Source organism: Plectropomus leopardus, chromosome 17, assembly GCF_008729295.1.
Source record: "Plectropomus leopardus isolate mb chromosome 17, YSFRI_Pleo_2.0, whole genome shotgun sequence".
NCBI classification, from domain to species: Eukaryota; Metazoa; Chordata; class Actinopteri; order Perciformes; family Serranidae; genus Plectropomus; species Plectropomus leopardus.
Window position 1 is genome coordinate 18,994,609 of NC_056479.1, and position 23,464 is coordinate 19,018,072.

Below are 23,464 nucleotides of genomic sequence, written 5' to 3' on the forward strand. Positions count from 1 at the left end.
GGGGAGAGCAGACATTTGGACTTGCTGCAGAAGGAAAAATTCAGGATGTTGACCAAAGACTGTAAAGAAAATGGACGTAGCTACTGTGATGTCACCCTTTGGTTTGTGGCCTGCCGTCTGAAGCCGAGTTTGGCATTTCAGCTGTCACTATCTTTTTTTTTTAAGAGCCAGAAGTGACTACATTTGGTCGAAAGGTTCGAACTGTGGGGGGCTAGAGGTGCTCATGACTCATAGACTTTAGCTGTGCCTCAAAGACACCCTGTCTCTCATATTGACGTCGCCTTCAAATATGTGTAACTTATGGTCTTAATAAACTCTAAACAATTGAGCTATGAAAGAATGTACTCCTTACAAAGTTGTCACAATATTGAAATTAGCTTTTAGCCTTCTTTCCAACCTATTTAGTCACTCTATTTAATTTTATTTTACTAAGTTTATTTTATTCTATTTTTAATGTAGTTATCTTTTTTCTCTATTTATGTATTTATTTTAATTATTTTTTCCATGGTCTACAGCTAAAAAATTAAAATTATAATTTTAAAAAATCAAACATAATTAATAAACTGTTCAAAAAGACATAGAAAAAAATAATTCCTGCCACACTGAAATCTATATTTAAAAGGTTTATTTCCATTATAATTCAATATGGCTAAAAAAAAAAAGATGCCTAAACACACATTCAGATATCAACTTCTTTAAAACAATGATGGTTCGGCTCACATTGCAATTGACGAGGTTGCATTAGTTTTTCTTGTATTATTGCTATTACTCTCCACAGACATCATTCTCCTGTCTCGTTCCTGTTTTTCCGGCCTCAACAGCAGATCTGCTGTGTGACGGATGCTGACAAGCAGCAGACATCCGTCTGGAAGGAAGCCTCCTCTGCTGGGCCTCTATCTCCCACCTACTGACCGATCAATACTGACGGCAGCTAAAGTTAGCACCAACAAAGCATCTCCGAGGCCTCAGACCAGCATGTCTCACATCACTTTGAATGCAGTGTGTGTGTGTGTGTGTGTTTGTGTGTGTGTGTGTGCTGCACTTTTACTGCTTACACTGGCGCTTTTTCACAGCAGATACACAGTATGTGAGGCTGTGAAAGCTGTGTCCAATAAACCAGGTAAAATATATGAATATGAAAATGATTTAATGATATATTACAGTGATAATGGTGTGTACATTCAAACGTTTACCCTGAATTAACAGCAAAATTTTTAAAGAGTGTTTTGACTGTGATTCATTTCTTTAACAACAGCATCTTGGTGGGGAGAAGCTCTGAATCTACAGGATATTTTAGAGTTAACATAAGCTTAAGAAACTTTCAACAAAATTATAGTAAACTAAATGGTGGCTAAATGAGACTACAGAATGTCATCTACCCAAATCTTGCTTAACACAGCTTTACATTTAGGCTTCAAAAATCCTGAAAAAGAGTATTTATTTATGAAGATGATCTTGCTGAAAAAAATGTGTAAGTATCATAAATGTTTGTTTACCACAGAACTTACTTTTTGCAATAATCTAAAATCCAATAGAAAAATCCCCCAGGCTTTTTTAAAAGAGAACCAGGGCAGCATTAGCTTACAAGTTGGTCTTTCTCATCAGTTACAAAAATGCAAACAGATACAGAGAAGGTAACTGACTTCTTTTTAGCTATGAGAACCGCAGCCCATTAACCAAATTACATAGCACTGAAAGTACACCGGGTTCTCTGTGAAAGTGATAGACGCCATTCTTCCTGTTGTTAGTGTAAGTTAGTGTACTATTAGATCTACTTTGAAAAATTAAAAACGTTGCTTAAAAAATTAATTACAAAAAAATCATGATACTTAAGTAGTAGAGGTCGACATTATCAGCCTGGAGAATTATCGGGGCCGATATTTGGCACTTTGCCGATTATCTGTATCGGCGTTTTATTTTAATGATAGATAGATAAAATGAATTAATGAAAAAGTGTGCGTATTACACTATACCCGGAGAGGCAGTCTGGAATAAAGTGTCAGCATGGAAAGAACTTTTACTTTGTAAAACCTCAGGGAGCTATTTTTATTCAATTAGGTGTTTTTATTGAAATTTTCACTGAACTTTTTTTTTTTTTTAAAGTTGCCAGGAACTTTGTGTATATGATGTTGAAAGTTTCAGTTTTGATTAAACATTTGTTAAAGACATTTAAAGGAAGTTTTGTGTTATATTCCAAATTCTAAATATTGACAGAAAGACTTTTATTTTTATCGATGGATCTCAGTAATAATCGGCATCAATACCCAATATCAGACAACCCCTATTAAGCAAATCAATTTTTTCCCACCCCATAGAGTGTGCAAAGGGTGTCTTGTAAATAGATAGATAGATATAGATTTCATCATCAGGTCCTCAGGTGGGGCGCAGAAAGCTGGAGCAGCCTCTCACGAGAACAGATGGCGGCCATATTTCTATCTAAGTGCGCTTGGCAGCGTGCTGAGACGATAATCTATCTAAGCGGGCAGAAGGACGCCGCGCTGTAAACCATGAACACAGCGTTCATGGATGGAGCGACTGTACACATATTTGCAAAAGGGGGCCTGTAACATATAGAAAATGTGCTGCAGCTACATTTTCGCTGAGAATTTTCTGCTCCTTCCACCCACACAACTCATGTCACGTTAAGGCACCTGTCAGTGCGTGCGTCTCTGAACAGGGTTTCGTCTGTCCTCAGTGTGATATGGCAGATTATGATATAGCCGTTTATATAATGAGATTTATTTGGGTAAATGTGCTTAACAAGAAATAATGATGCTGAGAAAAAAAAAGTTTCTTGCCAAATGATGCACAAAACTCAGCCATCAGACTAGTTCCGCTTCTTTTGTGATTCTCTTTTATCGTCTTTGAAAGCGAAAACAAAATTATACAAATTAGAGCAGAGAGTCCTCCGTTACATCGAGACATAACGGTTCAGCAGATGGCCGACTCTTTTTAAACGACAGACATTTCCACAATATTAGAAAGGGATCGTTGCTTGATGATGTCTCATTAAACATATTGAGTTCCCGGCGGTTAAGTGTAACATTTTCGCAGGAAAAATCAGCTAATAGAAGTCTTATTGCGACAGTTCATCAATATACAATGCAAACTTGATTAAATAAACCTAATTGTGTTCTGAGTAGTGAAACACTTCATGTCCAGTTTACATGTCGTATTATATGCATATTGCTGCAACATTCATTTAAATTCATGATAAAAATACTGTGGGTTTTTTTTTTTTATAGATGATCATCTACTTCATATTTAATGAGGCAGACTATGTGTTACTTTCCCGGCAAACCGACTGGTTACTTAGCATTTTTGAGGCTGGAGAAACGTCTCACCTCCATCTGGACAGAGAGAACTGCTGTGGGATCTGTCAGTGTCGATCCATCCTCCAATAACTCACTATTAAGCATCTGCTGCCGATCAGGGGGGTCCGACTAAATTAAGACGAGCGGTCTCATCTGTGAGTCCTCCTTCAAACAGTGACTCGTCCCCTCAGTACATATGCACTGTGAGAGAGGGTAACATATAAAATGGTGAACGTTTGGGTGAAAGCAAACACATAAAACAGTGTAGGAGAATCAAGCAGAACAAATATGGCAGACAAACGTCTTCATTTTGCTGCACTGAGCTCTGTTTAGATAAATAGGTGAATTTGAGAGGCATTTTGTTATGTTTCATACAGTTTAAGTGCCTTTAACCGCTTAATACATAAATACCTGAATGCCTTGTTAAAAGGCTAAATCTGAGTTGTTATTAAAGGGACAGTTCACCTCAAAAAAATCAAAAAGATGTTTTACCTCTTATGTGTAATCCTAGATTGTTTTGGTGTGATACGTAATAATGAAACTAAATGGCACCCAGCTTGTGGTGCTCACAGTGCCAAAAAAAAGAAAAGAGAAAGAAAAAAGAAAAACTCAACAGCGATATCTCTTTACAGAAATCATTACACAAGATACCGAATTGCATTTTCTACCACCAGCAGTATCACTGCACAGAGGGAAACGTGCATCTTACATCTTGCACTGTCACAAGTATCTCATCCATGAGAGTCCATGAGTTTTACATATACAGTTATATTTATATACATATATAAATATAGTCTGCTGCTACATTAATGATGTGACTATTGTATGGAGCTTCTTTATTATTCTTACTTTCCTACCTTTTTTTCTAAATTTCTATTTCATATTAAAGACTCGTAACTTGTGGTACTTTATTTTTTTCTCTTGCCATGTTTATTGTACAGGGGCAAACTCCTAATTATGAAAACCTAATTGGCAATAAACCTGATACTGATGCCCCAACAGGTAAAACTTCGCAAAGTAGAATTTAAAGAAAAAAAGATTAAATTAAAATCCCAGGCAAAAGGGCCTTTGTGTGACAGTCGAGATGTAATATTCATAAGTGCATTTTTCTCTGTAGTTGTGCTGAAGTCCAGCAGCTGTCTTCAGAGAGCAGAGCGCTGTTTGAACTGATGTGATCCACTGAGCCAAAATACTGTGACCTTCTAAAATCCTAAATGGGAACACTGCTCATGCTCGGCTCCGCGCTGCAGGTCACAGCGAGGCTAATGGAGGTGCCGTCCTGAGAGGAGTCGAGCTGTCTCATCTCCAGCTGCACAGCGACAGTGAGAAAATGACAAGTAAATGAAACTGACCCGTCCAGCTGAAGGCGTGACAAACATGAATATGAAGACCTATTTATGGGAGACATGTGCTGAGAATTGCATGCTCTACCTCAGCTGCTGTCTGCGTGTTGGTGTAGGAATACTAAGTTTGGAGAGCATTGTTTGTGGAGAAATGAAGAGTGTGAATGTTAATTACGAAAACCCATAATCTGAAGTGCTAATGTTGCAGAAAAACAACTTAGATCAGGTTTTATGAGGCTAAAAGGAACAGTTTGGCATTTTGGGAAATGTTTCCTCCTCTAATTGCTAAGAGTTTGATGAGAAGATCAATACCACTCTCGTATTTGTATGGTAAATATGAAGCGACTGCCAGCAGTGAGTTAGCACAGCTTAGCACAAAGACTGGAAACAGAGGGAAAAAGCTACCCTGGCTCTGTTTTAAAGAAACACTTAGTTTTGCTGTCCCCTTGAGGTTGTCAAAAGACTAATGGAGACTCCAGGAAGACACTGTGCATAGCCAAGAAATAGTGCAGTACATGTGGCCCAAGCGGCAACCTCCGAGGCGCAAAAATGAAGCCAGTGCAGAATTGCCGAAATAACTGCAGTTCACTGAATGACCACTGGAGGCTGGCTCCAAAACAGAGTAAACCCCCATACTCCCCCGTGTTAAAATTAACAACTTTACAGCAGAAACAAACATGTTTACAGCCTGGTACAAAAATCGTTTTTGTTCTCTACAACTAATTTCTAGCTGTACACTACAAGGGGTGAATTTTCTTATAATTTACCTGTTTCCATTTTATTAAAGCCAAGAGTTACTTATATTTAACAGTAGAGGTCGACTTATATTGTTTTTTCAGGGGCTGATACTATAATATAACGATTATTAGTAGTTAATGAGACCGATAATCGATATTTGAAACTGATATCCATCAGCAATAAAAATTAAAATCTTTCTGTCAATATGGAGAATTTGAAATATAACAAACTCCAACAGAAAACATTTTTTAAATGCCTTCAGCAAATGTTCAATCAAAACTGAAACGTTCACCATCGTATACAGCAAGTTTCCACCGACGGTGCTTTTTTTCTCATAAAGTCAAGTGAAAATTTAAATTAAAAAATGATTAAATAAAAATAGCACCCTGCAGTTTTACAAAGTAAAAGTTCCCGCCATGCTGACACATTATTTGCACTTTTAAATTTATTAATTTTATTGATAAATAAAATGCCGATACAGATAATCAGCATAATGCCAAATATCAGCCCTAATAATCGGCCAGGCCAATAATCTGTTGACCTTTATTTAACTGCAGGGCCTCTAGAGTGACAGGCTGTGTGCAAGGCGTCGCTACAGTCTGTGAGTCAGATCCACCACTCGCTCCTCCACTCTATCGTCCAAATAAGCTCACTTCTGGTTCCAAAAAACCAAGATGGCGACGACCAAAATGTCAAACTCGAGGCATCAACACAGCAGTCCACAAACCAATAGGTGACGTAATGGTAGCTATGTCCATTGTTTATACAGTTAATAAAACCCCCTCATAATACCACAATGTGTTGTTTTTACACCTCAGTTCGTGCGCAAATACAAACAAAAACATACAAAAATAACATTTTAATTGGTAGGGGGGTAAATCACCAGTTTCATCACGATTTGATATGTCCATCAGGATATTTCAGGGTCCTGCAGCTTAAGACAAGGCAGATTAATGACTTTTTAGGGCTTTTTTAATGCCACTCGGAATTAAGTGTAAGAACAATATTCTAATAACCAAAACTGAAGAGGGACATTTTTAATTTTACCAAAATTTTTATTGTAACATAAAACTTTTTTTTGTCCAGTAAAAAAGTTTTATTATATTTTTCAAATGTTAAAAAAAAAACTTTTAGTGTAAGACATGGAAGACAATGAACATATTATATTATCATAAAAGTATTCATTTGTATTACCATCTGCAGTGGGAGATATCTATCACTTCTGTCTGGTTTTCTGTGTGATTTTGTGTTTCTCAGTCTGTATGTGAGATTCCTCTGCTTGGACTCCCATCATGATGAGTTTAAGAAAAGGAGTTTATTGAATAGTTTGACAAAAAATAGTTGTTACCAATCTTTCAATTTTGAAAGATTAATTGAAGTCAAGTCAATACTAATAAATACCTTATTTCAAAACTAATGAACTCAATACCATTAAAGACTTTTTAAGGATCTAAGGTACCTCTGTATTTGCTGATATCAAAAAGTCTGTCGCAAAACAATTTTTGTTTCTGTTTTTAAATACAGGTTAACGAGAGTTTAATAAGTGTAAGTTCATATAAAAACGGGGTTAACCTTCTGGAAGCAATGTTTTCATTTTACCCCAAACCATAACCTTTTTCCCTAAAATTTAATTTAGTTTATCAGGCTTATCAAGTGCTGAATGAAAACTTCTCCCAACAGCCATAAAACATGGACTATCAATAAGACCATTTAGCAGAAATATGAAATTTGGCTCAATAATATCTAAGATTCACGGACAAAACAGCTGCTTTTTGCTAATCACAAAGTTTTGGTTTAAGCACTTTAACACTGCGTAGATTAGCATAGCGGCTAGCATGAGTTTAGCTCGACAGTTTACATGAATTATTTACACTTTTTGTTACTCACCGCTGGTTAAAGTCGCTGGTTAAACTCCTGTCAGAGCAGCACGGTTGAATTTCAGCCAGCATGCAGGTTTTTGCAGCCTAACATTGTTGCAAACGAGCGGCTAACGCTGCTGCTACAAGTTAGCATAGAGAGATACCGTCCAGACAGGTGAGTCATCATTAATCCCATAACGTCGTTGTTTACATCTGACACGTGTTATTTTCTCCGAAGTCCAAAATATTTCCACATTGCTGATTTATTCCCGAGTAAAGTAGCGTTATCCTCATCGTCTGTGTTTTTGTGTTTTGCCATTAACTGCCCCATGGATTTATTATAAATCTGCCCGCCTGGTGTTTGACGGTAAAAAAGAATTTCAAAATAAAGGTACTTCCTGAACGTCATGCCATGAATTGGTTTTTATTTTGCATAAACTGACCACTGAATGATATACTGATTTAGATCGACAAACCTTTGTGAATTAGTGAGATTTAGAGGTGCTGTTAGACAGATTTTTTTTAAACTAAATCAACTTTTTTAATGCAATTTATGTTGCTGTTAGACCGCGCTGTTAATACAGGTGCATACCTCCCTTTGTGTGCAACAAGTGGGAGAGCAAACCATTTTTTGACCACAATGAAAATTTAAGATTTTGATTTTTGGAACAAATATGGATTAAAGCAGAGTATTTTGTTGGATTAACACTTTTTAATTTTGGAAATGATTACAATTGTATTATTACTTTTGGACTTTATGGGAATCACCTATCAGTTATTTGGACTGCATGAGTTGAAAATAGTTTTATGGAGTCCTGGAATGCAACTGCATTTACTCAAGTGCTGTACTTTGGAAGTACAAATTTGAGGTACTTGAACTTTACTTGAGTCTTTTTTTTCTTTTCATGCCAATTTACTTCTTCTCCACAACATTCCGTGGGAAATATTGTGCTTTTTACTTCACTACCCTTATCTGACAGTTTTAGTTACTAGTTACTTAACAAAAAATAGATTATTGTAAAAAATAAAATTAAAAAACAACACGAGAAATGGTCATAAAGTATGTTTTGTTATACATTAAACTACACAATAGTTTCTAAAACTAAAGCTGAAACTATTATTCAGTTTATCAATTTATTTAATAAGCATGTTTTTTGTTGTTTTGTTCTATTAAGTTGTCATTTCCTAATTTATTTTGAATAATTTTGAATTTCTGAATAATTTTGAATTTCTGAATTTCTTCTTTTGAATAATTTTTGAATTTCAAATTTAAATTCTTGAAAAACAACATAATTGAAGGTTAATCAAAACCAATGCCAGAAGCCACCAACATGCTATTTCTTTCAATAGCAAATCTTTTTCGGCAATATGCAGGGTCAACATAAAGGCTGCAACTGCTGCAAGTCCTCTGGAAACACTTGTCCAGTGTAAAACCTCGTGATGCACATTATCACTCATGTTAGAAACTACAATGTGAAGGAAAACATTTACAGTGCAAATAAAAAACCTAAGAATGACTAATTTAATCCAAACATTTAGCCCAGACAATATCATTCCAAAAATAGATTTCAAGGCCACTTAACAGCATTTAACAGATGCACTCTGGGAACACAGATAGCCCTTCTACTGATGCATCCCGGGTGGCTGCCCTTGAAGCAGGCTTGTGTCTGTTTTTCCAGATTTAATGAAGTAGAAGGACATTTGGGTCACATCCTGCAGAAATTGCATGTTGATTTTAAGATTAATAGGATTTGGAGAGTCCTCTGATTAGATTATCAGCTCTGTTTTGTCTGTCATCCCAGCTGCTGATTAGATTCACACTTCACATCCCCTTAAAAAAGCACAATTAATCATAAAGACTGTGTCAGAGTCACACACACCCATTTTTCCTCTTTTTATTCAGTGATAAATAATTTCCTATGATCATAGGCTTTATGTGAAGACATCCGATCAAGGCAAGAGACAAATTAGAGGGCACACATTGCCACCATTAGAAAATAATAGCAGAAACAAAAACAATGAGGTAAGAAGTTCTCTTTTTTTATACATTTGTGGTGCTTCTATTTCTGTTACCTATACTGTTGAACGCACAGTGCTTCCTAATACAGAAATCCTGCCTTTTGTGTGTCTGTACATTATTAAACAAAAACAGGTCATGGCACAATACTGAACCAACCAAGACAGGGAGGGCACTGCAGAGTGTAGTTAGCAGTATACATCATCAGACCGAGAGGGAGAAAAGCTGAGCAGGAAACAGAAATACAAAACAAAAAACTCTAAGACTTTGCGACTGAGCTCTGTGATTGCATTAACACACACACAAACACACACACACTTTGCAGGAGAGATTTAATGTCAGTAGGTTGTTGCGTGTAAACATGTAAAGTACAAGCTTATTTATGCTTTTTTCCTATATATAAAATTAATCTGCAACAGTTTTGCTAATGGACTGTAAATCTGTGGGATATGAACTGGTTTGATGACAACTGAAATTAATTAAGCTGAGGGATGGCTGTGTTAAGGTCAGCTGTAAAAAAAAAAAAAAATAATAATAATAATAATTTCCGAGATGGAAAGTTTTTGACTTCACAATATTTTGAACAATAAGTTTAAAAAAATGAGGTGAACAAATACACAATTTGGTGCTTTGTAGAGACCAGAGGTTTTAAATAATCATTACAGGTGACCATTGTGATTAACTGTCCATAAAACATAGGAATCTTTTCAACTCAAGAACTTGCCTTTTAAGTTTTCTTTTGTATCTAAGTAATCCAGTGATAGTTGTCTGCATATCTATAGGTACATTGCAAAAACAAATAAAAAATACAGTAGCACTCAATTATTTTTAGCTCTGCATAAGTTTCTGCCTCCATGGCAACATAATACTTTCTGTTTACATCCTTTACAATGTGTCCTTACTAAATGTGATGCGAGCATTAGCGACTAAATCAGTTTGAATGCACTGTTTTATTTTGGAATGTCCCAACTGTCCAACTGTGACGTGGCGTGCGCTTTTCTATTGTATTGCTGTCGCCCGCTTTGAAAGTGCCACAGTGGACGAGGAACGGCTCATTCACGGGTTTGACATGAGGAGTTTTCAAAACTATAGCTTTTCATTTCATTACAAAAACCTCAATAAGATGACATCTGGCTAGACGGACCATGATATTTTGGGTAAACAAAGACATTGACGTGGCATACTGATGCTAGATAGCTAATGAGCTCTGTGCAGCTAAATTTAGCAGATTGATTGACAGGTTGATATCGTTATATTATTTATTAGTTGAAATTGGTTGTTACAAGCTTGCGTAAGCAAAAGTTTTTGTTGAACAGAAAGAAGATATGATCGGATTTTGGTAAAAGAATGTGAAGAAATTGATTTCTTTGTTACTTCATATACTGTTACACAGGTGCAAAAAATATTTGGCAATGTGATCTAAAAAGGCTTACAAAGGCATTTTTTTCCATCTCAAGATGAGAGCAGGATTATGCTCAATCTGCAAAAAACCTTGGACACAACCTTGTTTGAGGAAAGACAGCTGAAATGTTTTGGTGAGTAAAGCAGGTGTTAAGGGGAAGAGCTGTGCGGCGTGTTTTACTTTTGAGGGTCATACACTGATCTGGACATCGCCGTGTCTGGGTTCTCCAAGTTAAAAGCATTTTTTTTTTACAAAATAAGCAATTTAAAGACACCACCTTTGGCTCTAAGACTTCTAATGGGTAACTTTTCACTATTATCTGCAAAGCCCTAATAAATGGATGCAGATCATTGTTGGCTGTGTGTGTGTGTATGTGTGTGTGTGTGTGTTTGACAATCACTCGAGAGCAGCACACTGAGGCGCAGCCCCACTCATGGACCTGACCTGCAGTCCTTGTGCCTCCACTGTTGCACAAAACAAAAACTGCTCCTGGCTCGCTTCTTTCCTGTCCAACGTTAAAGGAGAATACCACCAATTGTCAGCATTCACATGTTATTTTTTTACACCTTAATGTGACTTCAGCTTCTATTTATAAAAAGTCATTAGTGTCTGCTATGATTATCAATATACAAATTCATTGAGACCCCTCGAGAATGTAACACCACAGTGATGTAACACCTTTGAAAAAATACTTTGAGAAGGCCACTGTGCTTGTGGCAACATAACTATTACTACAAATACAAGAAGTGAGATTATGTTCAGATTTATACTCTAAATTCACAGTTTTCTAGTTATTGGCAAAAGTTGTGTATCAGTGTCATGGGTTTAGCTTAGCAAGATAGCTCACTAATACTCTGTTGCTGTCCATATAAATAGCATAATGCATCTTCTTACATTGAGTGGCATTCTCCTTTATGGTTCTTGACCTCCTGTTCTGCTGCGCAGGGAGGTCACCCCTCGCTGCTACCTGCTCTTGAGCAGCTGGTCAGAGGCGGCACACCTGCACCTTCCTCTCGTCCACGGCAGCCCGTGAGCTGGCCGAGACAGCTGTGCACACAGCTGCTCTCCCCAGCCACACACCTGGGGCCTCGTGAAGTGACAGGAGAGAATAAACCCTGCTCTAAAGCCAAGCTGGCAGAAAACCTCCCAGTTCCCTCAAGGATTCAGTTCAGTGAACCTCAATTACACTCAAGCTACTTCAGTGGAAAGGCGGCGAGGGGGGTGGAAGGAAAAAATAACAACAAAAAAGAACACAAAATATACAACAACAGAAAAACACACAACTGAAATTTCTAAGAGAAGCCAAAAATAGCAACAGGAGCAGTCGTGACGGCGCAGATGTGTGCTGAGGGCGGTGCAGCGGGCGGCTGGGGGTCAAGTCGAGGAGCAGCTGCAGTGGTCCTCAAGAAATGTGCGCCAGCATTGTGGCTGCAGTTGCCATGACAGCAGCACATTAAGCACCCTTTTCCAACAGAACAACAACAGAGACGGTCGTATTTTAAATCAACAGTGGCAGGGTGCTGCGACAGCCTCGGCTGCCCTTTCTCTCACTCCTCCACCCCCCGTTTGTGCCCACTTTCCCCCTTTTAGTGTTTTGTTCGTTTTCATTTTTCAGTCATTAGGTACTCTGTGGTGCTGCGGTCCCTTGACACATAATCAAAGACTCCCCTGTTTCAGGCTTTGGGCCAGAGTTTGTTGTTTTTGATTTTCAGTCATTGTGTGTTTTTGTAAATCCCATAAAATTTTCAGAGCCTCTTGCATCAGTCCAGAGGCGAGCACGGTCGAGTCCTCAGCCCGGGAGGCAAACTTTGCCTGCAAACAGAAGTCCCACTATGGTGAAGAAGATGGAGAGGACAAACAGCACGTACGAGGAGCCAACCACTGTGTTGTTGGGCAGCTTGTACGGCTGGCCTCCCACCTCGTTGATATAGAAGCCTATTGGGAAGATGAGCGCCGCCATGCAGAAGAGGATCACTGGAAGGAAGGAGGAAGAGAAAAAAATATTAGTTCACTGTACACTGAAATAACACATCCAATGATTCCTATGATCACCCAATTTTACAATAGTTTTTCATTCATGTAAAGCCAAACTCAGTGTCATTCGGGGCCGGACTCAAGTGACTGACACTCATAAGGTTTGAGAAATGAATAAAAGATTGGACACAAAAAGCTTTAGGCTTTGTTCTCCACACTAGATGCAGAAAATTAAGTATGAACTCACTCAACTTGAGCAGGAAGCATAGGCTGCGCAAAGTGAATTCAATTTTAGCAAGTTCATTAGCGACACACAATAGTGCCTTTCAAAAGGCTCTGAAGGAGCAATCACGCAAAGCAGACTCATAGCATGCACCATGATCATGTTTTTTAGGAAGCTGTGAGAAATACTCTCAGTCTTACACACTGTGGCAAAAATGTTTATGTTAATATTTCAACGCTTCATTTAAAGAGAGGTTACATGTCAAACATTGAACACTGTTCCGACAAATATAATAGCAGAATATCACGCAACAATCTGAGAGGCTCAGCCAAATCCAAATTTGGCAGTACATCTTTTTTTTCCCAGACTGCAGAAATAAAAGACTCATTGACCATTTCACAACAATGTCTTCATTAAAAGAGGAGACAAAGAGAGCAGCTGCATCCATGTCTTCACTTGGCATAGATAATAATAGATCATCAAATTTAAATATCACCCTTTTAATGATGTTGAAATGCCGATGTTTCTTGTCCACCTCTACTCACAACTAACAAATAATGTGGGGCTGTAACAGTGTGAGATTTTTATGGCATGATAACTGTCATAAAAATATAATGGTTTGACAGTATCCTGGTATTATACAATTATTATTGTTATTAGCAGATATAATTTCCCTTAAATGAATTAAAACAAACTTTTTTGCTAGTTGAATAAATGCTTTATTATAACTAAAACTTGAACATATTTTTTTTTAATTGAACTATGTGTAAAAAGTCTGATCAGCAGTTGAGGAAATGAGGAGATGTGTGCATGCTGGTGAGATTCTCCGCCCTCTTGTTGTTGTTTTTTTCCCAGTATTATACAATAGATAAGCAAATGTATACAACATGATAATAATAACAGTGTGCAGTTTCACAGTAGTTTTTAAAAAGAGGAAATAACAAATGTGCACTGTGTTCATGTCTGAACCTGTAAATCCACCATCTACTGAACACACTACCACATATATACATACACAGCAAGACATACACACATATGCACACTGCAGATGTGATCAAAACTCTAAAAATGACAGAATTAGATCTTTACATGTTACGTTTCCCTTACTAGTACTTGAAGGTAGTACTCATCCACAGTCAACTGTTTTGGCAAGTCTCTAAAAAGCATGCCTCTGGTAGATGATTCATTTTCAGCTTTGAAGTTTATAAAGTCAAGATATTGTGTTGCTTGAGGCAAATATTTGTGGGTAAAACCATATCATCATCACGTACCATTAAGTACCCTTGATCTCACCACAACAGTACAGTATTTTCTGACACCACTGAAATGCAGCATGAGTTTCCGTAAATGTTTCTGCACAAAGCATACATAAGCTCCTCATACCAACCTCAGGATGATTAAAACAAATTTCTCTACATGCTTAAAAATCAGATTTCAGGCTTTTTAAACCACCACATCTAGCTCTGTTTACTTGCTGCTAGTTAGTTAAATCCTGAAACATTTTTTCTTATACTGAAGAAAAGACAAACATCATTGGCTGCAGAGGAAGCCACATGTATGTTGATGTTGTGTGGAGATGTTACATAAGAACTTTAATTTACTGAAAAGAGCTTTTCGGCACGAGACAGACACATCATTACAAACTGTTGTGCATCTCGGTTGTGTTTATTTGAACTGTGGCCAAGTGAAACGGAGTTAGTTATTTTTTTCAGAGAGAAGAAAATCAAAAGAGCTAAAGGAAGCTCCACCAGCGACAACAAACAAACCAGCTTTCACACAAAATCGTCCTTTTTGTAGTTTTACCCTCTTAGAGAAGTTTATAAAACAAATTCCAGAGGCTTTTTTTGTCAAACTGGTGTAATCAAACGTCGTCACTGGAATCAGTTCACAAATTGCAGCTATTTGGTCTCACTTGATGAAATTAGATGCACGTCAGTTACCAGCTTATGGTTAGGTTTCTGCATCGGATTTCTTAAACCTGCAGTGCTGAAACTTTTGTCTCCCCCCTTTAGCAGTGAGAGTAATTACACAAACATTGTCAAAGCACGCTTCAGATGTACGTGCCTGCAGGTCAGCCCATCAGGACTCCCCAGCTCCCAGGAGTGCTCACCGCAGGTCAATTTTTTGCCCTTTATCCTCCCTCTGAACACCAAGTTTCTTTATTGTTATATTATTAGAGAAAATTATTATTGAATATGTTATTTTTTTAATTATTTTGCTCTGTCCCTGTGATCTCTACTACCTTCCTGCTCCCTTTAGCTCGAGATGGTTGATATAAAATGCACGACATGCGGTGCAACAGCACAGGAAAGTCAGCTCAGACACCACACACCACAGCTGTGGTACAATGTGAACTACGCACAGAGAGCTTGCCCTGGCAGTGACAGGCTTAATTAGCATTGCCTGAACTTGTTTGGCAAGAACGTCTGTGTCGATTCATATTCAGACATCCAGGTGATGGAAACTTCCAAAAGATTTATTTTTAAAAACACTGGACTAAAAACTTAAAAACAAGACGTTTCGGTGTTCATCCAAACAACTTCATTAGTTGTAATGTTTGCAAGAGGAAGTCTCTCTGGCAAATAAATATGTACAAATTAGTCACATGACTGAACTCTTTGGCAAGAGTTCATAAATATATGAGCTACAGAAGTCGAAGTTTGGATTCAAGTTTCCTCTGATTTAGCACTGCACTCTTACAACGTGAGGTTCACAGTGGACATATGATCGAAATGAATAAAGCAGGCAAAGTAGCCTCAAGCTGCTAGAATAGGCAAGAATATAACGCTGTTATGCTGCTTTGCTGTTCAGTGCAAAAGGTACAATCTTGGAATGGGGAGCAGAGCTGTCTTGCATTTCAGGCGGCATCAGAGGTAGTGACAGCACTGAAATGATGTCTGTTTGAACGGGGCAGTCAAAAGGACGGGATCGTGAGCGGGATGGCTGTGACATTTTGACATTGTGTTATCCATGTGACCCACCGCAGGAGATTTAAAAAGTAGCTGTTAGTAGTTAACAGGTAACTCAAAGAGAAAGAGCAGCAGCAGAAATTTTCCACATATTGGAAAAACAGTGATTTCTGGGCGCTCCTTACTTTCTGAGCAGAGGAAAAGATCGGCCACCATATAACAGAGACGATGAGTGACTGTCATTGCCATGTCAGAAGAAAAAGGAAGGTAGGTGTATGCCATTGTTAGTATTTAGAAAGCGCTGCCCACACATATGTTACATGTCACACTAGGGGTCAACCTTTTTGTGTTTGACGTCACAAGCGTCATGCCTCTTTTGATGCCAGTATTCAGTCCGAAAACACACACTGGAGCAGCATGATATTGCTTTCATTTGGTTCTGTGTAAAAATGCAAAGGCCACATGAAGAATGGACTTCATAGCAGCCCTATAGTGCGATCTATGTGTAAAAGACAAAACCCTAACTCAAGTGATATCACTTGGTGCAATTTGATGCAGACTTCAGGCAGCCCCCTTTGGAGCCATACATATGAAGTAATACTCCCCAGGACCTGGAAACACACTCTGATGTGCAAAACCAGCAATGTTCCCCTTTAACCAGCTTTTTAATTGGCTTTTTACAAGTATGCATATATGCATGACAAAGGGAAAACTCGTCCTCTCCTCTGAGTATGTTGTGATGTTCTGCACAGCATGTTTACAGCTGCAGAGTACAGCAGAGGTCAGGGGTGAAGTCATTACCAAGTCTGCCGCACTGTCCAGGAAGTAGGCGTCTGTGATTGGACAGCAAAATTGTCACTAATTACAATGGCTCCCTTTCTCTTCACTTTCCTTTGAAGATGTTGTTACTGAAGCCTTTGGTCCAGCTCTGAGTCCACTTATGTAACCCGCAGTGACGTTTAACAGCAAAACAATCTCTTGTGTATCAAAGATCAATAGCTGTGTACAAGCTGTGGAAGAGCTTAGTGTACTTAAAAATAACTCTTATTGTTGCATTCAAAGAGCACGGTCGGGTGTTTTCGACCAGCATTTCTTCCTGATCTGATTTTCTGTCGTCGCATGGTAGGGGTGGGGTTACATCAACAGCATGTAATACATTTGGTGACAGCACAGGAAGTCATTTTTAGCTCTCACCTTTTCACTTCTTTCTTTCCAATTAGCAGAGCAGTTCAGTACCCGAGGGACGTCTTTTAACCCAGTCTCAAAATTCTCACTGATGTTGCCTTTAACAATTTTCTCAGTCTGGAGTAGTGCAGAAATCTGGGTATTGAGATTAAAATACATTTTGTGGCTGGAAATCTGCCAATTAATATCTACAATTCACCCCAGGGATTAAATATGTAATTAGGTGTGGGTGATATGGATAAAATAAACAGTCAGGAAAATTAGTTTTTGGCTAATCCAGCAATTTAATACCTAACAAATCCAAGAGCAATCATTAAAGCACAGTGATGCAAAAAAAAAAAAATTCCAATACTGCTATCAATCAGACCTGCTCCTTTATTTGCAACGACTTCCACAATATCATTATAAAATCAGAGATATTTGTGCTGCCGTATAAACGATGTGTCTCACAACATATATATATCATTAGACCGCCCATTCCATTATGTCGTCTAAACAAGATTAATTGAGTGCGACGTTCATGCAGCTACTTTATCAACTAAAGTGTTTTCCTGTGTGTTCCTACACCGATTAAATGGCCAATTTACACTGAATTGCCTAAAAAAAAAGGATTCATAAAATCCAATTTCCCATGTATTAGCATTTTAAGTCTTTTGAATTTGACTTGCGACATATTTTCATCTATCATTCCTGCTCATTGCTCCTGCCACGTGTTTATCTACGAGGGGGTTATGATTGCAAAAGCACTCGATGAAAAGTAAGTTAAAGTGGAGCCAGAAATAGGTAGCTCAGCAATATCTCCTGCAAGCTTACCACTGAATTAATTGTAGTGCACCTCACGGTCCGCTGCTTCTCTTAAGTACCTGAGCTGATGACACACGCTGCCTTGCTCACCTGCTGCTGGAGAAACTACAGTATCTTAGCTGATATACTAATAGTTACTCATAGTACGGAAATCACCATTGCGTTTAAATAATAGTCTTGCAATGATAAATCTATTACAGTTAACCTAAAACTTTTTTTATAATTATTTTTTACCCATTTTCATGGAAAATTACCAAACATTCTCTGGTTCCAGCTTCTCAAATATGAGAATTTGCAACCTTTCTTTGTCTTATGTGACAGTCAGCTGCATATTCTTGCATGTTTATGTTTATGGAATCCAAAAATATTTTCTTCACACTCAACAAATTTGATTTTACACAGAAAGGACACCAGGATCAACAGATAGTTTCATAAAGTGACTCTTTAGTAACTAAAGACTTGAATTACCGGCTCACGGTTTTAAACCTCCACCAACCCGTCAAGTTTAAGTTCACTACACGTGTCTGTCCAGACTCATATTATATATGCAGTGAGGGCCTACATAAAAGGTATTAGGTGTATTTTTTTTTGGCAAAAACGTGGATGTAGGGCTGTACCTGACTCAGATTTAAGTCTGTCAAATTGGAATATTGTTCAATACTAATATTCGACCATTCTGTGTTCCCATTTTTCATAATGAATTTGAGAAATTGAACGGGGTTTGGCAGGATGTCCGCAGTGACAGCTAAGTTTACCTTTAGATAGAAACCACTCACTCTGGGTGCAAATTGCACTAAAAACAAATCGGAAATGTTCACCAGATATCAAACAAAAGTCAGAGACTGTATCTTCCACTCTGTAACTGAATTTAAAGACTGAAACGTTCACAGAAGCACACTGCACGCTGACAGACAAAATTAATTCTTGAATTATGGCCAAAAAGTGCACACTAACCTTTGCCCACCAAACCTTATCAGTTTATCCTTGAGTTTAAGTGGACGTTTGTGCCAAACTTCGCCTTCTTGAGATATTGAGTTCATGGGAATGAGAAAACATATGTGCGACAGACAAATGGGTAACATAATGTCGCCAGTGCTGAGGCATAAAAAGTGTATTTACTATCAAGTCACTCGTTAAAATAAGGTCTCTGTTATTGGGGGATTAACCTGTGATCAATACCTGGGAAGGGAGGGAGTATCTGCAGCTACTGTCAAAGCACTGTAAGAATTATAGTTATTATTACCCCACTCCCTCTCCACCCCCACAGATGACCCTGACACCTTGGGGAAACACTGCCTGTGTGTGTGTGTGTGTGTGTGTGTGTGTGTGTGTGTGTGAGTGTGTGTGTGTGTGTGTGTCTGTGTGTGTGTGTGTGTGTATAGCTACACAGAGGCGGGTCTGTGCTACTCATACAAAGCTGTCCATTCAGGTGCCGGAGGCCTGGAGCCAGTTACACTACAGCCTACCCACCTCCTCTCAACCTTCATCACCTGGTTGCCCCGAATGCACCAGCACCCCTGTCTCCTTGCAACCAACTTGACTTTATTCTTCTCTCCACGTCCATTTGTGTCTTTACATTGGCTCTTGACCTGTGCAAACATGATTATTCACTCAACTCGCCTCCTTTACTCGATACTTCCTAAGCAGCCACCCATTTCCTCACTTAACCTCTCACCCTCTGCCGACAGCAGGGAGGTGTTAGCCATCACAGCTTCAAGGTCAGCAACATCAGAGGGGGAATAAAGCTCATTTCAGTTTCCAATTTTGCCTTTTCGTCCCTCTCTACACTTCAAACAGGCTCTTGAGATACAAGAGAATCCCAGAAAGACCAAAGTGTGAGCTAACACGGGTCCTAAAACAGGATTAACGAAGTAGTTCACTGCTGGAAAGATGGCCTTTTAATAAAACTAGGCTGTCTATGCCGTAGACAGACGCAAATACCTCTGAAATTGATGCTACATGACTAGAGAGAACGGAGAGAAAAGACGCTTTTTGCTCAAGAGATTGAAAACCTGCATCCACTAGAATACAGTGTGCCTCAGCAGACCAATAAATGCTCTCTCGGGTAGGTGACTTAATGTGAACTCAAAAAGTTGAAACAATGGCGTCCAGCAACGAACGATCTTGTATTACAGTTCAACAGTAAGCTAAAACATATTGCTAAAAACACTTGAGGCTAGAAATTATTGGATCAGCACTGCTTAGTTTTACTGTTTGATCTCACTTTTTTCGGCAAGAAGCATTATGACACCCACTTCTTGTTCGCGACTTCTCGCTATTAAAGCTAAACATGGCACTAAAATGTGTTTCTTGGAACATTTTAGGTGAGAAATAGGCAGTGCAGTAACATAACGCTGATTTATATTCGATCAACACTGCTGAGTTTCATAGTTTGATTTGATTTCGGTCCGAGTTTGAGAGAGAGAGAGGGCGGGTCTGTCTCTTGGTCTGCTGCTATTCTCTTAGTGTCCGCAATTGGCGATACAGAAATGCAAAAGAACAGCCTGTAGTTAGAGCAACAGCCCTGGAGAGCCAGCGAAAGTCCACAAAATGACACATTTTGCATCAATTTGGAGGGATGTTTACCACAGTTCACTGACCCATACTCACATTATTAAGATAAAAAGCTGGTTGTAAATCAGCACAGCATCACTTTAAGTAAAAATTTACCATCTTGTCTTACAACAAACCAAGTTTCTCCTCCCTCGTACCTAAAATATATCACGAACCCCCCCCCCCCCCAGCTTTATTTACTGATTTAAAGTGATAATTATCATCATGTTTAAACCCATCAAAAAGAACAATATACCTCTTGTCTAATATGGCCAACAGAAGCTTAACAAGGGGACAAGGGTGACAGTTGCTCACTGTTTCCATGGCAACCGTCTTACTTTCCTTCAAGTGTGATTGTTAAACAATGACTCAACGCCATCCGATTTAGCTTGTGACACAGATTTGTGCACACTGGACAGACAGACAAGTTTGTGGGGAAAGTGGTGATTCTATTTGCAAGTGATTAGGGAGCGTTACAAAACCTAATTATGAATCTGCATTTGGCCCGGCAGGCAAAAAAAAAAAAAAAAAAAAGAACTTGAGGAAAGCACTGGGTGTTTGTTCAAATCTGCAGAACAAAAAAAGTCACAGTATCCTAAAAATGCACCCAGCTTTCAAACAATAACACAGAGCATTGTGGCGTCACAGGCCACCGCTCCATCTGTACAAGTGTGCTTGAGGCTGTCTATTCCCTTAACTAACCGACCAATCAAACTCCGCCCTCCCACACAGCCTTACGAAACCAGCGCAGCTACAGTGCACGAGATGGATGCCGGGTTATTATCGAGTGTTGGAAGTGCATCTATACAGGAATCGTGTTTGAAAAAAAGAGTGGTGATGTTCAAGGCAAAGAGGGAGAGAAAACACTAGAGAAACGCTGTGGCACATAAGCCACCCACTTGGGTATCAGAGGAGCTGCATTACTCAATAAATCAGCTTCAGGGAGCAAGAGGAGTTGTTAAGCATGCAAGAAAAACACTCATGAATGTGCAAACGCAACCCAACACACACACCCACACACAGGTTTTCACGTCATCTCAGAGACACAAACACACAAAAGGGCCTGTGTCTAGCCTCGGATGCTTTTGACGTCATTTCTATCTGCACATCTAAATTAGCAAAACATAACGGGGCCAATTTCTCACCCCAGTTCAACCTCATCACTTTTCCTTTCTTTATTTCCAGGCCTAAAGAGAGATAATTTTCTAAAGGTTATGCAGGGAGACAGAGAGGAAGGTGAGAAAGCTTTAAGGAAAATGTGCTGACAGCGAGTCTTCTATACCACAACTGCTGGTTCACTTACTGCCAGTAAAGGCGATCCAGCGGGCGTATTTGGTGGCTTCTCGGCGCCAGTGTGATGCCACGAGCAGTCCACAGGTGACTGTGAGGGAGATGATGCCCATGATGATGAAGAAAAGTGTTGTGACCCACTCTGGGGGCAGCCGAGGTGGAATGCAGGTCCGGTCTCGTCCGTGGATGGTCTGACATTGTCGGACTAGACCGACTGTAAGGGCACCTGCAGAGAGAGGTTGAATGTTGATGAGCTGTCATCATTGACCGGCAGACAAAAACACTGAATATTGGGGTTAATAAAAAGCTATTTAACTGTGTCAGCATCAATGCAAAACACAAGAGAATACTCAACTTGCTGATTTTCTAATTATTCATTTTCGACAATGACAACAAATTAATTCACCTGGATTTTTTTGTACTCTGAATGGAAATAAGGTGCCAGTGTCAAAAATCATCAAAATAGAGCTTGTTTATCCAAAAAAAAGTGCCAAGGGAGGATCCCGACAAACCCCCCCCCCATGAGGTCTGGTGTAAGCCCTGAATGTCCTCAAATCCTAGTAACACCTCTGAGTCAAACCCACTTGGCAAAGATGAGTGACAACAACAAATGTTGTAAGCTTGAAGACATGCAATTCATTTATTATATACACTGAAGCAGAATTATCCACCAAGGTCTATTCCTTTCCAAAACAGACTAACCGTTGAAAACACCGAATAAAGCAGTTTCACATTACAAATCAGTTTTTCTTCAAAGCTGTTTGGCTCATGCAGACGGGCTGCTAGCCTAACACTCGCTTATGTGTGCTCACCTTTTTATAGATTAAAATATTCAGGAAGTTTATATCGGGAGCCAAATTATCAGCAGGTGTCTCTTCCTCTCCAAAAACAAAAGGACCAGTTGTTTAAAACTGGTAAAAACACAGAATAAAGCAGTTTCTCATTTTAAAAAAAAAACAAAACAAAACTGTTTTTCTGACGCTGCTTGTTAAGGAAAGCTGCTAACTGCTGAGGTGGATGTGAAAACATGAATTGTATCTACAGCCAGTGTTTGGTTTGTCCATTCTGGGCTACTGCAGAAACATAGCCGTGCAACATGGCAGACTCTGGACACACACAGACCCACACCCTACAGATAATCATACAAAGGAAACAAAAACATAAGAATTCCTAATTTTAGGCGATTGTAAACTAAAGAAAATACTATATTATATTCAATTCCATTTCCTACACACCTTTAACTGACCCCGGCCTCCTGTCATTTTGCACAAGTGGCCCCCAAGGAAAAGCAAGTTCAGTATCCCTGGTCTACACTGTGTACTGTGTACTGATGTTGTATAAAGCAAACATCAGTATGGTGAGGTAGTCAAAAAGCCCTAAAAAGACCTACTGCACACTCTCTTTCTACATAGAGGCCAACATGTGAGTATGTGATCCTAATTTTTATAGATTACATCTCTGAGGGTGACAGTATGCCCTAAAGGCTAAAAAAAGGAGAGGTGGAAAAAAAAAAACTACAAAACATTAAAGGTCACATACTAAACTGTAAAGCAGTGACAAATAATTTTTTTGATCAACAAGATCTCAGGAGGGGAGACCAAAGTGCTCAGCTGAACAAGTGATGGAGGAGGAATGGAAAAAGACAGAGAGCAGCTTCTTTAATTTGTCACCAATTCAGTGCTGGCTCTCCACACTGGTGGGCCCGGTTATGCCTGTGAGTGGCCAATATTTTTTCTTCTGCTTGTACACTCAAGAGGAGAAAGTGAGGACTAAATCACTCCTGCCAATTACTGAATCTATCCCACGCAGGTATGACACTGCTAAGGACACTTAACACCGACACACAGTCTGCA

General features: G+C 38.9%; 1 protein-coding gene across 1 annotated transcript in view; it reads right to left on the reverse strand.

Moving 5' to 3' along the window:
• Window positions 1-9,798: 9,798 nt before the first annotated feature.
• mosmoa (modulator of smoothened a) overlaps window positions 9,799-23,464 on the reverse strand; it is a 28,908-nt gene continuing 15,242 nt past the window's right edge. Inside the window, exons 2-3 of the mRNA XM_042505503.1 lie at window positions 21,625-21,837; window positions 9,799-12,647 (exon numbers count right to left, since the gene is read on the reverse strand). Of these exons, the coding sequence (XP_042361437.1) occupies window positions 12,463-12,647; window positions 21,625-21,837 (398 nt within the window). The 3' untranslated portion in view covers window positions 9,799-12,462. The remainder of the gene's footprint in view (window positions 12,648-21,624; window positions 21,838-23,464) is intronic.